Source organism: Lonchura striata, chromosome 21 (assembly GCF_050655825.1).
Source record: "Lonchura striata isolate lonStrDom1 chromosome 21, ASM5065582v1, whole genome shotgun sequence".
NCBI classification, from domain to species: Eukaryota; Metazoa; Chordata; class Aves; order Passeriformes; family Estrildidae; genus Lonchura; species Lonchura striata.
Genome location: NC_140723.1, coordinates 767,630 through 788,532, shown reverse-complemented (window position 1 = coordinate 788,532; position 20,903 = coordinate 767,630). Strand labels below are relative to the sequence as shown.

At 60.7% G+C, this 20,903-nt stretch overlaps 1 protein-coding gene across 2 annotated transcripts; it reads left to right on the top strand.

Annotated features, from left to right (window-relative positions):
- Positions 1-187: 187 nt before the first annotated feature.
- On the top strand, positions 188-20,055 carry KLHL17 (kelch like family member 17). 2 transcript variants are annotated; one of them, XM_021537769.4, is made up of 12 exons: positions 188-439; positions 8,755-8,975; positions 9,685-9,806; positions 10,196-10,417; positions 11,334-11,450; positions 11,944-12,157; positions 13,216-13,360; positions 13,900-14,067; positions 14,344-14,432; positions 15,280-15,353; positions 16,083-16,264; positions 16,788-20,055. In XM_021537769.4, exons 2-12 carry the CDS (start codon positions 8,765-8,767, stop codon positions 17,014-17,016), a joined length of 1,773 nt encoding a protein of 590 aa, XP_021393444.1. In that variant the 5' UTR covers positions 188-439; positions 8,755-8,764; the 3' UTR covers positions 17,017-20,055. The 2 variants fall into 2 exon arrangements, with proteins under 2 accessions (XP_021393444.1, XP_085414773.1); XM_085558647.1 differs by lacking the exon at positions 10,196-10,417 and having other exon boundaries at positions 304-439.
- Positions 20,056-20,903: the final 848 nt, after the last annotated feature.

Below are 20,903 nucleotides of genomic sequence, written 5' to 3'. Positions count from 1 at the left end.
AACCTCCCCTGCCCAAATTATTTTGGGGCCCCTCAGGCCACGCCCCCTGCGCGCTGGCCACGCCCCCATTAACCCCGCCCCTCCTTTGTGCGGCGCGCGCCTGGGGGCGGGGCGATGCGAGAGGCCCCGCCCCGTTCCGGCGTGGCCCCGCCCCGCCGGCCCCGCCCCCGGTGCCGGTGCCGGTGCCGGGCCCGCAGCGGCGCCGGTGCCGCTCGGTTCGGTCCGAGCGGACACGCGTGCGGGGCCGGGCCGCGCCGCGGGGTTATTCCGGGGCACGGAGGAAGCCGCAGCCGCGGGGCCGCCCCGGCTCCCGCGGGAGCCGCCGCCGCCGCCGCCGCGCACCTGCCCGCCCCCGGCCCGCCCCGAATCCCCGGCGCGGTGCGGCTGATAGCGGCGACCCGCAGCATCCCCCGGCTTGGGCCGTGGCCGCCCCGGAGCCGTGAGTACCGCCGGGGCACGGCCCTGCCGCCCGCACCTCCTCTTCTCTTCCTCTCCGTCTGCCTCTTCCTCTCCCTCTTCTTCCTCCTCCTCTCTCCCGGTGTCCCTCTTCCCGGCAGGGCCGGGGCGCTCAGAGCCGCGGGAGGAGGGCGAGCGGGGGGTAACGGGATGGGGGCACAGCGGAGGGGTCACCGGGGATGACGGGGGGACCCCCGGAGGAGCTGCCGCTCCATCCCTCCCGGCGCTGCCCCTGCGCATCCCTCCTCGCGGAGCAAGTTTGTTTTCGGGGTACCACGCCGCACGTCCTGGGGTACCACCGGCGCCGCTGCCGAAGGTTTTGGGACAACTGGTGCCGTTTCCAAATAGCTGCGGAGGTTTGGAACAGCCGGCGCCCTTCCCGGCCTCTGTAGCACCGCGGCATCGTCCCCGGGGCCGGCAGCATCCCTGTCCTCTGCCAAGTGCTGGCTGGATCCGCTGGGAACGGGAGAGCCGCAGAGCGGGGCTGGCCCGGCCGTGCCCCTGCCGGGGGAGCCGCGCTCGGGGCTCGGGGCGACCTGAAGGGCACGGGGAGAAGCCTTGGAAACTCGCGGGGACCGTGGGACGCAGCTTTCTGTGGCCTCTGCAGTGGCTGTCGGGGCACAGGGATCTCCTTGAGCCACGGCAGCGCTGCCGGAGCTGGAGCTGGAGCTGGTCCCGGCAGCTCGGGCCAGGCTGGCAGCTGGGCTGGTTCTGCTGGCTGAGCAAACCAACCCTCCCTGGGAACAGAGCCCTGCACCTCGGCAGGCGAGGGGAAGGTGGCTGTCCCCTCTCTGTCCCCGCTCTGTCCCCACTCTGTCCCCTCTCTGTCCCCTCCTGTGCCAGCCTGCAGGAGCAGCAGCCTTGCTCTGGTGGCTCTCTGTGCTCTCCTGTGACTCCCTGCTGTCCCACAGCGTTATTCCGGGGGGCTCTGCATTGCTGGAGGTGATTCTGGAGTGATTCAGCAACACGTGGATGTTTCTGGGTGCCTTTAGCACCAAGAGGTGCTGGTTTGTTACAGGTCCGGTGTTTTGGGGCTCTCTGAGCTTCAGTGTCCAGCAGCCTTTTGGTTTTCATCCCTGCAGCCACAGCAAAGCCCTCTCTGCAATCCCTTCCCTCTGACCCCGAGTTTCCCTCCCGAGCCTGAACATCTGCTGGAAATCCTTTATTCAGCACAGCAGTGAGTAAGACTCGGGGAGATGTTGGGTGTAGAGATGTGAGTTTCCTTCCTGAGCACCGAGTGATTAATGAATCACAGCAAAGAGCAGCTAATTCCGAGCGCACCAGGAGCTGGCAGGCGGAACGGGCACCTGCTCTCTTGGCTTGGGAGCTCCATGCAAAGGGAGCTGCTCCCGAGCATCTCGGGGAGCTGGGACGGTCCCCGTGCCTGCTGCCAGCCCAGGGCAGCTCGTGGGGGTGGCACTGGCACGGCTTTGTCCTGCCAGCACAGACAGCGGCCATCTGCCCCTCTCCCCCGTGCCAGCCTGGAGTGCAAATCACAGCAGGCATCCTCTGAGGGCTGGAGATCTGCTGGGGAGCCTGCTCTGCCTCCTGGCTCTGGTGCAATCCGGGCTCAGCAGCTCCAGAGCTCCAGCAGCCCTGCTCACGTCCCACTGGAGCCTCCTGGATCCCCTCAGGAGCTGGAGCTGCCTCCAGAGCCCGGGGCAGGCCGGGCTCAGGGGGCCTGGGGGGCTCCATCTGCTCTGCCTGGCCCGTGCAAACCATCCCTGAAGGATGTGGCTGCTCGGGGACTGGAATTCGAGCTGCTCCAGCTGCATTCCCGGGCTCTGGGGCCCGCTGGCCTTGGCAGGCCCCGCTGTGCCAGCGAGCTCAAGGCCTGTCACATGCTGTTCGGAGCTCACTTTGGGGCTGTGGCCGGTGCTGCTGCTGCTTGCCAGGAGCTGGGAGGGAATCCTTTCCTTTCCTGCCTTGGAAAGGCTTTCCCACCGCCCCACAGAGGCTCAGGGCTCGTTCAGAGAGCTGGGCTGCTCCGTGTTGGCAGAGAGGGGCTGGAGGAGGCGTTGGAAGCATCCCCGAGCCAGGCAGTGCCCACGGTGACCTCCTGCTTGGAGAGAGCAGGATCATTCTGTGTCCTGTCCATCTGGGAAAGATCCCCCTGGCTGTTTGCAGCCAGCAGATCCCAGTGCTTTTTCCTGCTTCCCCTGCTGCTGCTGCCTCATGTCACGGAGTTACCCGTCCCTTTAGGAGCCAAGTGGTGTCTGCTGCAGAGCCTGCCCGAATTCATCACTGTGCCGTGCCCCCGGGGCACTGCTGGGCAGTGGTGACCTGCTCTGGGCTGGCACACTGTCCCCTGGAGCCACGAGAGCTGGCACAGCAGAGAGGGGAAGGACCCGGCCCCTCCTGCACCGGGGGTGCTGCAGGGAGGGAGCAGGTCTGGGAGGCAGGAGGGTGCCTGTGCCAGCCCGGGCTGCCTGTGCCAGCTCAGGCTGCCTGAGCGCTCTCCCCTGGTGCTCAACTGCCTGAAGAACGAGCTGGGGATGGAGATGCTGTCACAGGATGGGCAGAGCAGCCCGCTGGGGCTGGCACTGCCTGTGTGCAGCACTGGCACTGCCCGTGCCGTAGGGATGCGACAGAGGCTCCTCTGCCGAGGCTGCTGGCGACGCTGGCAAGGGGAATCAGGACGTGACCCACATTTCCAGCTCCTCGCAGAGCCGGAGGCTCCTGCAGCTCCGCTTTTGGTGTGCTCTGTGCTGGACTGCAGGAGCTGCAGCCCGGCCCCAGTGCAGCTGGGGCCTGCACGTTCTGCTGAATCCAAAGGCAAGAATGCATTTCCATTCCCCCCTAACCCGGGGGTTCAGCAGCCCCAAACCCTCTCCAGTCCTGACCCTCAGCAGCAATTAGTTGAAAATGACCCAAATATTGGCGCAGATCCTTGGAATCCCTCGAGCGTGGAGTCCTGCTGGGAGCTGCAAAACACGGGAGACAAAAGCTGAGTTTGGAGGTGTCTGAAGAAAGAGCTGCTGCCTGTGGCAGCTGAGGACGAGGCTGTGGGCACCGAGATGAGGATGATGAGGATGCCCTTCATCCCTCTGAGATATGAGAACACCCCAGGGCATTGAGCCTCTGCCTCGTGCTCCCTCCTCTCACTTTTTGGGGTGGCCGAGAGCGGCTTGGAGCCCCCACACAGAACTCCCCAGGGAATAACGAGGGGCTGGGCTTTAATTAGGAGAGGCTGGAGTGTGCAGCAGGGCGCAGGGAGGGGCTGAGGGGCTGTGCCCAGGTCGGGGTGCTGGGTGCCCTCCCTGCCTGGAGCCAGCGCTGTGTCTGTGCCTGGCGCTGGCAGCTGAGTGCAGCTTTTCCCTGTCCTCCCATCCCCCTGCCGAGGCTCCACATCTCCCTGGCAGCTTGTCACTTCTCTGCAGATGTCTAGACAGGAGGATCCAGTGCGTGTCACTTATGCCTAATTCATTAAATAAAAATAAAAAATAAAAAACAAAAAGGAGCCCCAGCCCTCCTGGGAGCAGGGGATTCTCGGTCCTGCAGCCTCAGCGCTGCCCTGCCCTGCCCCGAGGCTCCCTCGCAGCAGATCCGCTTGCAGGAGCTGCAGGGGATGCAGGGGATGCAGGGGATGCAGGGCAGGAGGTCTGGGGGGTTTAGGGGAGGGACAGCTCCCTTGCTGCCACTCTGCATCCAAAATCTCAGCCCTGGCCTCTGCACAGGAGCAAAACTCCAGCTCAGAGCATCCCCTGCAGCCGGAGCAGCTCCTGCCTCTGCCCTGCCAGGCTGGGCTCTGCCAGGCTGGGCTCTGCCAGGCCCAGCTCTGCCGGGCTCTGCCAGGCTGGGCTCTGCCAGGCCCAGCTCTGCCAGGCTGAGCTCTCCCAGACCCAGCTCTGCCAGGCCCAGCTCTGCCAGGTTCTGCCAGGCCCAGCTCTACCAGGCTCAGCTCTGCCAGGCTCAGCTCTGCCAGGGTCAGCTCTGCCAGGCTGAGCTCTGCCAGGCTCAGCTCTGCCAGGCCCAGCTCTGCCAGGCTGAGCTCACAACGAAGCCCATGTCAGCTGGAGCTGCTGCCCACTGTCGGTGCCAGTGGGAGCTCCCTGGGTGCAGCAGGGAAGGGACCCAGAGCGTTTCCCTTTCTGTGCCAGGGGCACTGCTGTGGCACGTCCTGCTGGGGACAGCCGCCAGGGTTTCGTGCCTGCTTTGCCCCTGGGCGGGCACAGCTGAGCGGTTCCCATCCTCTCTGCTCGTGTTTGTGGTGGGCAAGGGAGGGGGAGGGTGGCAATGCAATTTGTTTTGTCATCGGCCCTCTGGAAGTAGGGACAATTTGGGATATCTGAGTTTGATCTGCTGTAGCTCTGAAAACAGCCCTGGCATTTGATTATTGATTACCAAACGCTGCTCCACCGTGATCCTCTCCCTCCCAGGGATGCAGGAGTCTGGCTGTGCCAGTTTGGAGGGGAAGGGGCCTGGCCCGCGGTGCCGCCTGGCAGAGCTGGTCTGTGCTGCTGCGACGCCCTGGGCTGGCGCTGAGTGCCAGGAGGGCTGTGTGCCCTCTGCAGAGGCAGCGCTGCTGGGGAGCCCCAGGGCTGAGCACAAACAGCTGCTTTTCCGTCGGGGACGTGGCACAAAGGGACGGGGACACACGAGGGCACGGACTGAAGCTTGGCTGTGTGCCGGGCCCGCGGGCACGGGGCTGTCCCCGCTCCCCTGTCCCCTGTCTGAGCAGCTGCACAGGATGTGGCCCTGCTGCCTCCCAGGCTCCTGCCAGCCACCAAATCCCCATGCAGGCTGTCAACAAAAAGCCATTCTGCAGGGCCTTCCTGGGGAAAGGGCAGGCTCGGAACTTCTCCCTGGAGGATCCTCTGTTCCCTGTTTATTGCTCAGCACGCTTCTTTTCACTCCCAGCAAAATATGGTTTTTTGTGCCGAGAGAACAGGCCTCCCTTTGGGCAGGGATCATTTGCATTAATTAACAGAGCTGTTATGCATGGCCACGCTCTGGCGCAGAGAAGCCAAACAAACGCCTCCTTTTTTTGTTTTTTTGGGTTTTTTTTTGTGCCACGGCCTCGGAGTTATTCCAAGGGAGGCAGCACATCCGTCCCAGCCCGCGGGGACACGTGCAGTGCTGCTGCTGCCCACAAAAGTGGGTTTGTGCTTCCTTCCCCCTCTGAGCCCTGCACACTGCTGCCCTGTCTCCTGTGGTGCAGGCAGCGTTCCCCACGAATTGCATCCACACCCCCTCGTTTCCTGGGAATGGGGTTTTACAAGGAAATGAGGAATTTTCGGTGCTGCTGGCGAGCTGGGAGCTCGGCACAGGGAGCAGCACTGGGCTGTGCCACCCCTTTGCCACGCTGGTTTTGTTCTGACCCCTTCGAGCAGAGGAGCTGTGATGGGAACCAGTTCTTGTGGGGTGCAGGGGACAGTGGGGGCTGTACCCACTGCAGGGCTCCAGCCAGCCCCATGCCACGAGGGTGACACTCCCATGGGGCTGGTGGGAGGGTGAGCGGCTCCTCAGGGAGCCCGGAGCCCAAAAATCCCCAAGCACAGCTGGCTCAGGCTGCCAGGACTGTGCCCTGGCTTGGGGACACCCGTGGAGCCCAGTGGCTCGGGTGGCACCTCCCTCCTGTCCTGCTGGGACGTGGCACAGGCTGGGTGGCACCGTGGCGGTGTCACAGCTCAGGGAGGGTGGCACAGCCCTGTGCCAGCCTTGGGGACCGCAGGGAGAGCTCTGCCTGCTGGCCCTGGGAGTCACTGTGCCCACAGCCAGCATCACCCTTGTCACTCACCCAGGGCCACGCAGTGCCTGGTGGCAGGGCTGGAAGTGAGCCCGGCGCTCCCGAACCTTTGGAAGTGCCCCCAAAGCTCCAGCAGCACCCCCGGCCTGCTGTGCCCTCTGGGTGCTGCCCCAGGGTGCCAAACCCTGACTCACAGATCTCCAGGAGCAGCAATGCCACCTTCTCCAGGTGCAGCAATGCCACCTTCTCCGTGCTGTGTCCTGCCTGTCCCCTCTGAGCCCCGCCAGTGCTGCAGCTCCAGGAGCTCCGTGCCCCGTGCCAGCCCCGGAGGGACCAGGAGCAGGAACACGACTGCAGAGCTGCTGGGGGCAGCAGGGGTGGCACAGCAGGAAAACCTGACAGGACTGCAGAGCTGCTGGGGACAGCAGGGGTGGCACAGCAGGAAAACCTGACAGGACTGCAGAGCTGCTGGGGACAGCAGGGGTGGCACAGCAGGAAAACCTGACACGACTGCAGTGCTGCTGGGGACAGCAGGGGTGGCACAGCAGGAAAACCTGACAGGACTGCAGAGCTGCTGGGGACAGCAGGGGTGGCACAGCAGGAAAACCCCGGGGCTTGCAGCTGGGCATGGGCAGAGGTGGGGAAGCTCTGTCTGCTCCCTGCCCTGAAGCAGCTCTGGGAAAGGACCTCTGGAGCCAACCCTGCCCCTCTGGAGCCCAGGCAGGGATGTTCCTGACAAAAACCCCTCCTCTCTGTGGGCATCTCAGCCAGCAGATGGGAATTGGGAGATGGGGCGTCCCGGGGATGCTGCAGCTTCCCAGACGGGATGTGGGAGGACACGAGCTCGCTCCCGGGTTGCTCCCTGCTGCCCAGGGCACGGTGCCACCCTGCTGTCCCTGCTGGAAGGCACCAGCACGCCCTGCCTCTGCCCTGTGTGTGCCCCTGAGCCCTCCCTGCTGCCAGGGATCTCGTAGCACCCCGGCTGATGCCAGCAGCAAAGGGCATTGCGGGCTTCTCCCCGCTCAGGCGACGTGTTTATTCATCTTTTTGTCCTCCCCCAGACTCCCGTACGTGCTACAACTGCTCCTTAAACAGGCGAGGGCAGGCTGAGCAGGCGCAGGATTTTTGCTGGCTGCTATTTCTGGGCTCGGCAGGGCTGGTGTGGAGGTGTGCAGCAGCGGGGGCCGAGGGGATCCTCTCGCCGCGGGGATGCGGGGGCAGCTGGCAGGCTCGCCTTTGCTTCAAGCTGCTTTTTCCCTGCTGCTGCCTCCCCCTCCTCCCTCCTGCTGCTCTCTCGGCCCCTCCTCGCCCCCCCAGCTCCGGCAGAGGCAGCCAAAGGCCTTTCGGAGCAGCCTGGATGCAAACAGCGCTGGGGGAGGAAATTCTGCATGAATCAATGTTCCTGGATCAGGCTTTTGCTTTCCTAGAAGCACAGAATGGTTTGGGTGGGAAGGGACTGTAAAAATCATCTGGTTCCGTGGGCAGGGGCACCTTTCACTATCCCGGGGTGCTCTGAGCTCCTTCCAGCCTGGGGCAGCCACAGCTCCTCTGGGAAATCCATTCCAGGGCCTCCCCGCCCTCACAGGGAAGAATTCCTTCCCCATATTGAACCTGAATTTCCCCTCTTTGTTTGAACCAAGTGACATTTCCCCGGCAGGGCCTGGTCAGAGCTGTCAGGGTCGCTGTCAGCACAGGCTGTTTGAGCTGTGGTGGCTCCCACAGGGATCACCCGTGGCTAAAGCCTGGATTGATGCCTTAAGTTTTACCTTTCAGATTTTCCACATTCTCTGCTGCATTGGTTTGTAACGCTGAGCTTCACATGAAGTGTCAGCAAGTTCTCCTCACAGCTCAGGCACACGGAACAATCCTTTTCCAGCCCCAGCACCAAGGACACTGCTGCAGCTTCAGCCCCAAAAAGTGCCAACAACAGGAGAGTAAAGTGGGAGGATGGGACTGCACAGCCTGGAATTGGACAATGAACCCCAATATGGAAATGGACCCAAACTTACAAAAGTGTGAAAACTCGTGACTTGGATCCATCTTGGGTCTGTCTTGGATCCACCTTGGGTCCACCTTGGGTCCATCTTGGATCCATCTTGGGTCCCCCTTGGGTCCATCTTGGGTCCACCATGGGTCCCTCTTGGGTCCATCTTGGATCTCTCTTGGGTCCACCTTGGGTCCATCTTGGATCCATCTTGAGTCCCCCTTGGGTCCATCTTGGGTCCATCTTGGGTCCACCTTGGATCCATTCTGGGTCTGTCTTGGGTCTGTCTTGGATCCATCTTGAGTCCATCCTGGCTCCATCTTGGATCCATCCTGGGTCCACCTTGGGTCCACCTTGGGTCCATCTTGGATCTCTCTTGGGTCCATCTTGGATACATCCTGGGTCTGTCTTGGGTCTGTTGTGGGTCTGTCTTGGATCCATCTTGGGTCCATCCTGGGTCCCTTTTGGGTCCCTCTTGGGTCCCCCTCGTGTGCAGCCTCAGCCAGGCTCTCGCACTGCCCACGGCGACTCCTTCGAAGGCCTTCCAGCAAATCCCCAATTATTCCCCATCCAGCTGCTCCAGGGCTCCTCCTGGGGCAGCAGCTTAACCCTTTGTTTCCCCCAGAGGCGCAGCCATGGAGGGCGGCGTGCAGCTGCTGAGCCGCGACGGGCACAGCGTCTCGCACAACTCCAAGCGCCACTACCACGACGCCTTCGTCTGCATGAACCGCATGCGGCAGCGCGGGCTGCTCTGCGACATCGTCCTGCACGTGGCCACCAAGGAGATCAAGGCCCACAAGGTGGTGCTGGCCTCGTGCAGCCCCTACTTCCACGCCATGTTCACAAGCAAGTAGAGTCCTCTCTTCCCCAGGGCAGGCTGGCAGCTCACCCCTCTCCAGATCTCTTCCCCGCCCTGTCCCCCTCCCTGTTCTCGCTGCCCTGCCCTTTCATGTGTTGTTTCTGTCAGCAAGAGCAGGAATATTCCTCATTTCACTGCCTTCCCTGAGTCTCTTTGCCCCTGTGCAGGATCCTGGCGTCCCCCTCCTGCACAGGATCCTGTCCCCATCCTGCAGACCTGGCCCCCAATCCCTAGAGCTGGGCAGGAAACCTTCCAAAAACAAACCACTTGCTCCATGCATGGTTAAATCCTCCATTTCCCTCTCTGCCCTGATTCCCCTGCCCACAGCTCCCTGCCCAGGATCCTGGTGCCCTTTGTCTTGTCCTTGACCCCCAACTCCTACAGCTCCTCCTTGCCAAGAGCTGCACAGAAAACCTCCCTGGGCTGTGGTGTGGAGGTGGATGCAGCTCATTCCATGCATGGTTTAATCCTTCATTTCACTCCCTTCTCTGACTCCCTGCACAGGATCCTGCTGTCCCTCCCTGCACAGGGTCCTGGTGTCCCTCCTCCAGTCCTGCTCCCCATTCCCCAGAGCTGGACAGAAAACCTCCCTGAGCTGGCATGCAGAGGTGGATGCAGCTCGTTCCACGCATCCTCCTGTGGGGAAACAGCCCTGCTGAGGGGGGTTTTGTTCATTTTTGGTGTCCTTTGCCCCAGATGAGATGAGTGAGAGCCGCCAGACCCATGTGACACTGCATGACATCGACCCGCAGGCGCTGGAGCAGCTGGTGCAGTACGCCTACACGGCTGAGATCGTGGTGGGAGAGGGCAATGTGCAGGTAGGAGCTGTTCTTCCCCAAATCCCCCTTCTCCACAAAGCTGTTCTGTACTCCTGGGGACTCCTCCTGCTCAGCCCCGCCAGCTGTGGTGGCAGCTGGGTTTGGCAGTGGGCAGGGAGTTTAGCTGCTTCCCTTGCCAGAGGTGGCTCCTCAAAGCTCTGTGCAGTTCCCAGCTCTCTGGGCTGCTCTCCTGGCCCTGGGGGTGTTACAGGTGTCCTTCCCAGCTGCTCTTCACCTCAGAAACCAGGGGTGCTCTGTCCTTTCTGTGCTTCTGCGCCTGCAGGTGCTCACTAAACCTGCTCTGCTTGTGCCTCACAGTGGGACGAGGGTGAAAATCCTTTCCTTGCCCTGGAAACTCCCTTTTGCCCCGTTCTTTTCCACTGTGCCAGACCCTTCTTCCTGCTGCCAGCCTGCTTCAGCTCAATGGTGTGCGGGACGCTTGCTGCAAGTTCCTGCTCAGCCAGCTCGACCCCTCCAACTGCCTGGGCATCCGGGGCTTTGCTGACACCCACTCCTGCAGCGACCTCCTCAAGTCTGCCCACAAGTACGTCCTCCAGCACTTCGTGGAGGTGTCCAAGACAGAGGAGTTCATGCTGCTGCCCCTTAAACAGGTGAGGCCCCGCTGGCAGTGTGCAGGTCTGGGTGCAGCAAAGCTTGTCCTGCTCTGTCCGGGAGGGAAAAGCCTGAGGATGTGCCCCGGGGGAATGGGGTTGGCAGGGGGTGTAGCCAGGTCCTGGGCTTTGGCCCCACTCTGTTCAGGCTGTGGGAAGAGCTCTGTCAGCAGGCTGAATCCCACGGGAAATAAGGACAGGAGAACAGGACAGGGGCTCGTTTTGGTCACTGGTGCTTGCCACGTGAGCTCTGAGCACACTGCCCTGCCCCTGGGAATGGGTCCTGGCTGCCCTGGGCACGTGGCTGGGATGTTTAAATCAGTTTAAATCAGCTCAGTCAATGTTTCTTGCTGGTCATCATGTGGTGCCAGTGTGGCCCTGGCTCCTCTCCCCGGGCAGGAGCAATTCCCAGCCCTTGCTCTGCATCACCAACCTGTGAGGATCAGCAGGATCAGACACCTCCCCTCACCCATCCCCGGGGCAGTGGGAGGTGACAATGAGGGGAGCATCCACATCTCCCCTGCTGCAGCTCTGCAGGTGAAGGGACAGTTCTGGGAGCGGCCAGGCCTGCTGGGTCTGTGCCAGGAATTATGGAAGGGACAAACGCCAGCAGAGTCATCTCCCTGACACCACTGGCAGTGACATCGGGGAGAATTGTCAGCATTGCAGCAGCCTCAGCCACAGCGGGGGGAAGTGCCAGGGAGGGTGGTCAGAGATGTCCCCACAAAGCTGCACCTGCTGCTTTTGGGGCACCCTGTTGCTGTTTGGAACCCCCAGCACGTCCAGGAGGCAGAGCTCTACCTCTGGCACTGCTCTTCCACCGGGCTGTTCTCATGCTGGGAGCTGGGAGCTGGGAATGTCTCCTTTCCTCCCAGCCCACACCAAGCAGTACTGCCCTCCCCACCCTGCCCTGCAGGTGCTGGACCTCATTTCCAGCGACAGCCTCAACGTGCCCTCGGAGGAGGAGGTGTACAGGGCTGTGCTCAGCTGGGTCAAGCACGACGTGGACAGCAGGAGACAGCACGTGCCCAGGGTGAGCGTGCTGGGAAGGGGCTGAGAGTGCTGGGAAGGGGCTGAGAGTGGGCTGGGAAGGGGCTGAGAGTGCTGGGAAGAGGCTGAGAGTGGGCTGGGAAGAGGTGAGAGTGCTGGGAAGGGGCTGAGAGTGCTGGGAAAGGGCTGAGAGTGTTCTAGAAAGAGGTGAGAGTGCTGGGAAGGGGCTGGTGCTGCCCACCATCTCCGAGTCCCAGGGCTGGGTGGGCACGTGGCTGGAGGAAGCTGCAGGACAGGGCAGGAGCAGCAGGTCCCTGACCTACCACTTCCAGTCCCACCTCACTCCACGCCGTGCCATGGGCAGGGACACCTTCCACGAGCCCAGGCTGCTCCAGCCTGGCCTTGAACACTTCCAGGGGTGGGTCAGCCCAGGGCAGGCCGTGCCCCGCTCCGGGTAAAGAGTTTCTGGCAGCTCTCAGCCGTGCCCCTGCCCTGCCCACGCCCGTGGCCCAAGGCCTGCCCTGCTGTCCCCCCAGCTGATGAAGTGCGTGCGGCTGCCGCTGCTGAGCCGGGATTTCCTGATGAGCAACGTGGACACGGAGCTGCTGGTGCGGCACCACTCGGAGTGCAAGGACCTGCTGATCGAGGCGCTCAAGTACCACCTGATGCCCGAGCAGAGAGGGGTGCTGGGCAACAGCCGCACGCGGCCGCGGCGCTGCGAGGGGGCCAGCACCGTGCTCTTCGCCGTGGGTGAGCCCTGCGCCCTGCCGCCGGGCCCGGGCCGCGCCTGCGGCCCTGGGCAGCGTCACACGCAGGGGCTTGCACTGAAGCACCCGCGTGTCACAGAATTAGATATACATTTGTATGTGTAATATAATATATATATCATATTGAATGTGATTATAGGCAGGGGCTTGCACTGAAGCACCCGCGTGTCACAGAATTAGATATACATTTATATATATAATATAATATAATATATATATCATATATAATATGATTATAGGCAGGGGCTTGCATTGAAGCACCTGCATGTCACAGAATTAGATATACATTTGTATATGTAATATAATATATATATCATATTGAATATGATTATAGGCAGGGGCTTGCATTGAAGCAACTGCATACCATATAATTATATATATAATATATAATATATAATATATAATATATAATATATAATATATAATATATAATATTATATATTATATATTATATATTATATATTATATATTATATATTATATATTATATATTATATATTATATATTATATATATATAATATGATTATAGGCAGGGGCTTGCATTGAAGCAATTGCATATAATATAATTATATATATATAATATATAATATATAATATAATATATATGATATAATAAATATATCATATATAATATGAGTATATGTAGGTGCTTTTATTGGGAATCAGGGGTGCAGACCCAAATCTGACTCCTGGCTTTCGAGCTGAACGTATTTTATATTCTATCGTTATATAACTCACATATAAGTTATTAAACTTATATTGTTCTACTGTATACATTAACCTTATTCAAGCATGAGTTCCTTGTGATCTTTCTCAAGCCCCTGACCACAGTTTCTCATGGCTATTCTTCCGCCTTAGCAGTAATTACATTTAATTACTAAGCAATCATGGCATCTAGCAGTTGCGTCATTATCACATTGTGGTTAGGCAGCAGCACAAGGCCTGCCCTTTCCCAGGGTGTTTCCTTCCCCAGGGCCTCCCGAGGCAGCTTTCCTCGCAGCTCCCCGTGAGCTGCAGCCCTTTCCCCGTGCCCTCCCGCAGGTGGCGGGAGCCTCTTTGCCATCCACGGCGACTGCGAGGCCTACGACACGCGCACGGACCGCTGGCACATGGTGGCCTCCATGTCCACGCGCCGCGCCCGCGTCGGCGTGGCGGCCATCGGCAACAAGCTCTACGCCGTGGGCGGGTAAGGAGCACGGGCAGGGCGGCACGGGCAGGGTGGCACGGGCGCTCCGGGGGCACGGATGGGCAGCGGGATCTCGGGGGCTGCCGTGGTAAAGCCCCTTGCCTGGCACGGGGGTCTCTGTGCCCCTGGGGTGGCTCCTGCTGGCTGTGCTCTCGTGGCCAGCAGCAGAGATTCCTCCTGGCCACTGTGGGACAGCCGGGAGAAAAGGAATGAGGTCCCCCCAAAATGGTTCTCGTGGCAGGCGTGTGTGGCCAGAGCAGGACTCACCCCACAGAACTGACCTGGCAGGGGTGTGGAGGAAATGCCCCACGGGCATTCCCCGTGGGCAATGCCCCCTCCTGAACTGGGGCACTGCGCTCCCGTTTCCCTTAGCATGCCAGAGTGGTTGGGGTTGGAGCCTCAAAGCTCATCTCATCCCACCCACCACACCTTCCACCATCCCAGTTTGCTCCAAGCCCCATCCAGCTGGGACACCTCCAGGGATCCAAGGGCAACCACAGCTTCTCTGAGCAGCCTCTTCTCCCCTCCTGTCCCCACAGCTACGATGGCACCTCTGACCTGGCCACGGTGGAGTCCTACGACCCTGTCACCAACTCCTGGCAGCCCGAGGTGTCCATGGGCACCAGGAGGAGCTGCCTGGGTGTGGCAGCCCTCCATGGGCTCCTCTACGCTGCCGGGGGGTACGACGGGGCCTCGTGCCTCAACAGGTAGGGGTTGCCTTGCTCCAGCCCTCCCTGCTCCTGCATGCACTGTCCTGGAGCTGGGAGCCCTGCTCCTGACCCTTGAGCGGATGTTTTGCAACCCAGCTCCTCCTTCCAGTGGGAAAACCCCCACTTTGTAGCCCTCTGCCCTAGCAGAACCCAGCCTGTGTCAGCTCCTTCATTTCCCCTGTCCATCCCCAACTCCCTTGGAGCTGCCCCACATCCGAGAGCTTTGACCTGGGCTTTTCCAGCGTCCCACCTTTTGTCCCCGTGTCCCTGCAGTGCAGAGAGGTACGACCCCCTGACGGGCACCTGGACCTCCATCGCTGCCATGAGCACCCGGAGGCGCTACGTCCGCGTGGCCACGCTAGGTGGGTGCTGCCACGGGGGCTGGGGGGTCCTGGGCAGGATCTCCTGCACTGCTGAGGGTTCCTTTGGCTGCTCTGCTCCAGCTCCTGCCCCCTCTGCCACGTCCTGGTGTGCTCCCTGCCTCTGCCCTTCTCAGCCTCCCCAGCTGGGGATTCATCACAGCCTGGAGGCAGCTCCTAAGGGGATCCACAAATGGTTCCCTTCTGCTTTAGAGGAAGGGGCTGCCTGTGGAGGATCCCCTGTCCCTGGAGAGGAAGGGACAGCCTGATTAGTCCTTCACTGTGGAAGCAGGACAGTCCTTTCAGCAATGATCCCAGCTCCACTCTCACCCCAGCAGGAGCTGGATCTCCCTGGGGATGCTTCCCACCTGGCCCAGTGTCCCGTGCCTGTCCCTGCCCTGCTCTCTGCTTTCAGCTCTCGCTGCTGACCCAGAGCTCCCCTCCCCTCCATCCCCAGCTCCTTCAGAGCCTGCCACGCCGATCCTGGCATTCCCCTGCTCCTGCTCCTCTGCTGAAAACACCCCGGGGCTCCGGAGGGGAGCACTGGAAGGAGGTCAAGGAGCAGCAGCAGCAGCAGCAGCAGCTCTCTGGAGGACAGGAGCTGCCTGGTGAAGATTTCACACCACTCCTGCTGGAAAGGGAGGGAACGGGGCTGGCCGTGCTGGGAGGAGCTGCCCAGGGCAAGGGAGGCTCAGCCTGGACCCGTGTGGGCACCTCCAGGGTGGCACCTGTGGTGATGCTCAGCCTGGACCTGTGTGGGCACCTCCAGGGTGGCACCTGTGACTCTGTGAGGGGCTGTGCTAGCATAGGGACGTATCCTCACCTCATGCCTGTGCCTCTGTCTTTGCAGAAGGCAACCTCTATGCAGTCGGGGGCTACGACAGCTCATCGCACTTGGCCACGGTGGAGAAGTACGAGCCCCAGGTAAATGTGGGAGATTTGGGTGACTCTGCTGCTTCTTCCCTCCTCAGGAGGGCCTTAAGCCACCGTGCATGGCTGTGAGGTGCAGGGGGATCAGCAGGGACAGGGCACCCAGGGTGCAGTCCCGAGCAGAGGGATCCCAAGCTGCTCTGTGAGAGCTCTCTGTGGGGTTTTGGCTACCAGAACACCCCCTGGCCCCGGTGCCCCTGGTTCTGTGGGAAGCAGGGATCCTGCCCGTGCCCTGAGCTGTGCCCAGCTCCCAGCTGAGTTCCTGCTGGCGGCACACCAGCGTGCTGAGCAGGGAGTGTGGCAGGCTGGGGACACGTGTTGTGCCCAGGGACACAGCTCTGCTCCAGCAGGGTCGGTCACTGCAGCAAGATCAAAGAGAAGCTCCTGGAGGCTTTTCATGAGCTGCAAAACCACAGCTGCACTCACAGAGGTTGGAAATAGATACAGCTCAACCCCCGAGGCTGGGCTGGCATTCAGCTGGGGCACAACTGGTGGCCTGGCACGGGGATCTCTGTGCCCCTGGGGTGGCTCCTGCCAGCTGCTGCTGTGCTCTCTGAGCCAGGCAGCAGAGATGCCCCCTGAGAGCAGCGGGACAGCGAGGAGGAAAGAAGTGAGGTCCCCCCAAAAGGGTTTCATGGCAGGCACTGCTGGCCAGACAGGAGTGACCCCACAGAACTGACCCTGTGTGTGTGGGAAAGGGCCTGATGGGTTCCCTGTCCCCAGATCAACACCTGGACCCCCATTGCCAACATGCTGAGCCGCAGGAGCAGCGCGGGCGTGGCCGTGCTCGAGGGCATGCTCTACGTGGCTGGTGGCAATGATGGCACCAGCTGCCTTAACTCCGTGGAGCGCTACAACCCCAAATCCAACACCTGGGAGAGCGTGGCCCCCATGAACATCCGCAGGTAAGGGCTGTGCCCCTCTGGAGCCCCAGCTGCTGCAGCAGGACGGGGATCTCACCTTGCTGTGCCCTGCAAGCCATAAAACAGGCACAGCACGGGGTTTTAGGGTTTGTGGCTGCCCCACCACGCTCCCGCTGTGCTCAGAGGGATTGGAGGGCGTGCCAGGAGGGCACAGCAGGGATGTTCTGCACAGGGGTTTATCCTCAGCAGTTTGTGTGGCCATGAAGAACCAGGGGTTGAGCTCGCTGAGCCCACAGAGATGCTGCTGGGCTGTGGGAGGAATTAAAGCTTACAAGTCCGAGGATTTTGGGCTCTGAGGGTTTGGTATTTGGTGAGGTTTGGACGAGAGTGTCAGGGTGAAGGGGGAGATGTGTGGCTCTGTGCTGCTCTCTGCCTGTTTGTGCCTCAGCAGCTCATTTCCACGGGGAGTTTGTGGGGTGCTGGAGCTGTGGGCAGGTCCCTGCCACGCTGAGCTCCCCCCACACCTGCCAGCCTCACCCCTGTGCTCTCTGCTCGGCCCTTCCAGGAGCACCCACGACCTGGTGGCCATGGACGGGTGGCTTTACGCCGTGGGGGGCAACGACGGCAGCTCCAGCCTGAACTCCATCGAGAAGTACAACCCCCGCACCAACAAGTGGGTGGCCGCCTCCTGCATGTTCACCCGCCGCAGCAGCGTGGGGGTGGCCGTGCTGGAGCTCCTCAACTTCCCCCCGCCCTCCTCGCCCACCCTCTCGGTGTCCTCCACGAGCCTTTGACACCGAGCCCGGCCGTGCCTCGGCCCCGGGGGACAGCGGTGCCCCCCGCTCGCTCTGAGCACGAATGCCAGCCCAGCCCTCCTGGGGGGCTTTGCCCGCTCCGGGGCCACCAGGGCCACCAGAAGTGCTTCCAGGGCTGGCCCGTCCCTGGAGGGCGAGCAGAGGGGGCTCTCCCTCCGGCCAGACTCATCCAGCACCCCCCAAAAGCTCCTCTGGCCAAGGGGGAACCCGAACCATTGCTGCTTCTGGGGTTGCCGTGCTCCAGCCGTGCCACGGGCACTGCCAGCCCCGCGGCGGCCCCGGGGGGCACGGCCCACGTGCAACCCCCTCTCCTCTGAATGTCACCGTAGCCAAACTCAGCCCAAGCCTGCGTGCACTGCTCCGGACTCTGGGGCCGCTGCCCCGCACCGAGGGTGTCTCTTTGATGCCTTAACCCCAGCAAGAGAAGAAGCCCAGCCCAGGCACGGCCCTGCAGGATGGGGAGGGTCCTGAGCCCTCCCGTGCTCCCCTGACCCACTGGGATCCCAGCTGAGCGTGGCTCTGGCCAGGCAGGTGGCCGCAGGCACCTTGGGGGCATCGCTGCCATCGCTGGCCCAGGCTCCAGGACTGGAACTCGCTGTTCCCCTCTCTGCAAAGCAGATTCTGGGTTTGTGGAAAGGAGTCAGTTATTGGAAAAAGAACAGTCCAGCCTTCTGAACGAGAAGGATTGCCTGGCATTACTTTTTTGGGTATTAATTTTTTTATTTGCCTTTTTTTATTTGAACGCTAATATGATTTCATAGCCGTTTCTTTTTTACACTGCCCTGGTATTCCCCATCCCCTCTGCTCTCAAGGCAGCAGAAGGGATGCAGTTCCTTTTCTCATTTGTTGAGGAGATGATTCCTGTGCCCTGGAAGTTCTCTCTGGACGGGTGGGGTGTGTGCATGTGTGAGATGCCAAAAGCAGCACGGGAGAGACCGTTTTCCAATTAGCGACTCCCTGGCAATTAAGCAACCGCTTTAATTAACTAAAGCTTGGATAAATTCGCACTGTAAGGCCAGTCCCAGAGCCAGGGCTCCCGTGGTGTGGGGTTTTCAGGGTGTGCTGTGTGTGTGAGCCGTGAGCTGAGGCACAGATCAGGTGCTCTCCACACCACAGAGGAACGACTCAACCACTGGTACCTCAATCGTGTTCAAATGTAGCATTGGAAATATGGTCCAACTCTTTGGAACTCATTCCTTTCTCCTTTTTTTTCCCCTGCTCCCCAGTTCTCACTGACAGAGCTCAGATTTCACTCGTGTGGTACTTGTGGGCCTGAATTTTTAAGTAGCAAGAGATTTCTGCTTTATGGGGGGTGAAAGAAGGGTTTAAAATGAGACAGGGACTCCCCAATTTCAGATCCTTTGCTTGGTGGTCTGATTTTCCCTGGGCAGGTGCCTGCAGGTTTTCCAAGCCCACTGGCGTCCTTCACAAGCCCACTCACAGTGCCTCACGTTGTCCATCTGGAACTCCCAGCAGCTTCTGGAAAGCAGGGCTGCTTCCCCCTCCAGCCTCTCCCCCAGGACAGTCTGAGCTTCTCAGGCTGAGGAGGCCTTTTTGGCTTTTGGAACAGGCTCTAAATCTTCTTTTTGTCCCCTTGTCACTGCCCCAGCCTGTCACAGCTCAGCAGCTGCCCCGTTTCCCTGTCCTGCAGAGGCCCCTGCGAGTGTCCAGGCCTTGCAGTTGTCTCCTGGTCCATGTGGGCTGCCCCAGGAAGGTCAGAGCAATCTGCTTTGTTCAAAAACTGATGAAACCAGTGAAATCTGCTCTGTTTTCTGCATGTGCCTCCACCCAAGTGAGCTCTCAACCCTTTCCATCCCATTCCTGTAACCAGCAAAGGAATTTCACTCTCCTGCTGGGCTCACGTCAAGGTGTCCCTGGCTCCAGGGTCCCCTTTGCAGGAGGATCAGCCCAAAAGCCCCAAGGAGAGGTGGAAGGGGCTGGTGCTGAGCTTGGCCCGAGGTGCTGAGGGGCTCAGGAGGAGTCGGGAATGGAGAGTGGAGCCCAGCCAGGAGCTGCAGTGCAGGAGCTGCTGAGGGGGAAACAGGGCTGGTTTCAAACAAGGAGTGAGAGGTGGCAGCGGCTGGGCCTCTGCTCCAGCTGGGGCTGCTGCAGAGTGAAGAGGGAGCAAAACCTGAGGGGAGTGAGGAATGCAGCAGCTGAGCAGAATTTTGGTGCCACGTGCCCTTGGCCTCCGCTGGAATCCTCAGCGGCTGCACTGCAAATCCTGAGTGGTGCTGTCCTGCTTCCTGGGGAGCAGGGACAGGGGCAGGGGGCTCCTGTCCCCCCTGGCTGCATCCTGAGCAATATCCCACTGAGCCTGACCCCTGGAACGCGGCGAGGAGGGAGCCTCTTGTCTCTGCTGCCCAAACTATGCAGGTGCTCACTGCTCCCCTGTGCCGCAGGGAGGAGGGAGGAAAGGGCAAAACAATTCCCCAGCATCTTCTGGGGGTCCCCAGCCCCCCGACCCACACTGTGTGGACACGAGGTGTCAGCTCCTGCCCTGGGAGATGCCAGGGTGGGATTGCTCCTGGTGCTGCACGTCCCCTGCCGAGGAGGAGGAGGAGGAGGAGGAGGAGGAGGAGAGCTCGGAGGGGACGTGTGTCTGTGTCTGTCTGTCTGTGCGTAGCAACCCTGTCTGAGGGGAGGAGAACAACTCTGTGTGGCTTCCCTGCCAGTTTTAGTCCGTGGTGTCTCACCCAAGATGTTCCTTGTCTGCACTCCCAGCAGAGGAGCATCCCCAGCCAGGGGGCTCCGGGCTCTGGGGGTTTTTCCCAGCAGGGCCAGGCAGAAGCCCCTGCCCTGATTTGGGGGCAGAGGCTGCCTTGGCCTCCCTGCTGGGCACACCTGGTCCAGATCCATGTCCAAGCGTTGTTGTCACTTTGATTTCTCTGTAACTTATCCGACTTTATTTATGTGGAACTCTGTTTCTCTGAATTTTTTGCACTACGTGGGACTGGGGAGGGGATACAAGCAATAGAAGCCAACGTGTACAATAAAGACATTTTCTTGGATACCGGATCCTGCCTCGTGCATCCTTGACTCTCCCTTCCCTCCCCTGGCTGGCTCCTGGGGCTGTCCCTGCTTTCCAGTGCAGGCTGGGATCCCCAGGCAGAGGGTGCACTGCTCTGATCTGCCTGAGCAGCCAGGGGAGGTTCAGGTTGTGTCAGGGGAGGGTTTGGGATGGAGCTCAGGAAAAGATTCTTCCCCAGAGGGTGTTGGGCACTGCCCAGGCTCCCCAGGGAAGGGGTCCCAGAGCTCCAGGAGCTTTTGGACAGCTCCTGGGACAGGGTGGGGTTGTTGGGGTGTCTGAGCAGGGCCAGGGGTTGGACCCTGATCTAGTGGATCCCCTGTGACTTGGGATGTGATTCTATGAGATCTCATGTGCCTGGGTGCAGCTTTGAGGCGTTTGCTCAGAACTCCCATCTGGAGCCCAGCTGGGACTGGCCCTGCTGGGGGGGTGTTGGTAGAGGAGGCCAGAGGGGCCCAAACCAGTTTGGAAGGCCCTGCTGTGGCACAGCTGAGCTAAAAGGAGCAGCTTTCTGCCAAGTCCCAACCCCAGACTCAGCTGAGGGTGTTGGGGGCCTGGGTGGGTGTGGGGGTTTTGTATTCCCAGTGGGGATTTTGTGCTGGGAGTGTCCCCTCTGTGTCACCCTTCCCTTTATCACAGAGAGAACACGCTGGAGACCTCGGGGAAAAGCCCCAGCCCCAGAGGCTCCAGAGCTGATTTCCACCATCACAGCCCAGTTTGGTGTCCCTAGGAGTCCCTGCCAGCTCGCCCTGCAGCAGGAACAAGAACCAGGCCAGGAACCCCCTCCAGCTGCCACCTCAGCCCGTCCCTGTGGCTGGGGACACAGAGATGGCCCCAA

What these genes read in the sequence shown, in the direction of transcription:
- KLHL17 (XM_021537769.4), top strand. Translation starts at nt 8,765, where the DNA reads ATGGAGGGCGGCGTGCAGCTGCTGAGCCGCGACGGGCACAGCGTCTCG. An exon ending in CTTCCACGCCATGTTCACAA is followed by an intron (nt 8,976 to 9,684) that starts GCAAGTAGAGTC and finishes CCTTTGCCCCAG; the next exon opens with ATGAGATGAGTGAGAGCCGC. An exon ending in TGGAGAAGTACGAGCCCCAG is followed by an intron (nt 15,354 to 16,082) that starts GTAAATGTGGGA and finishes CCCTGTCCCCAG; the next exon opens with ATCAACACCTGGACCCCCAT.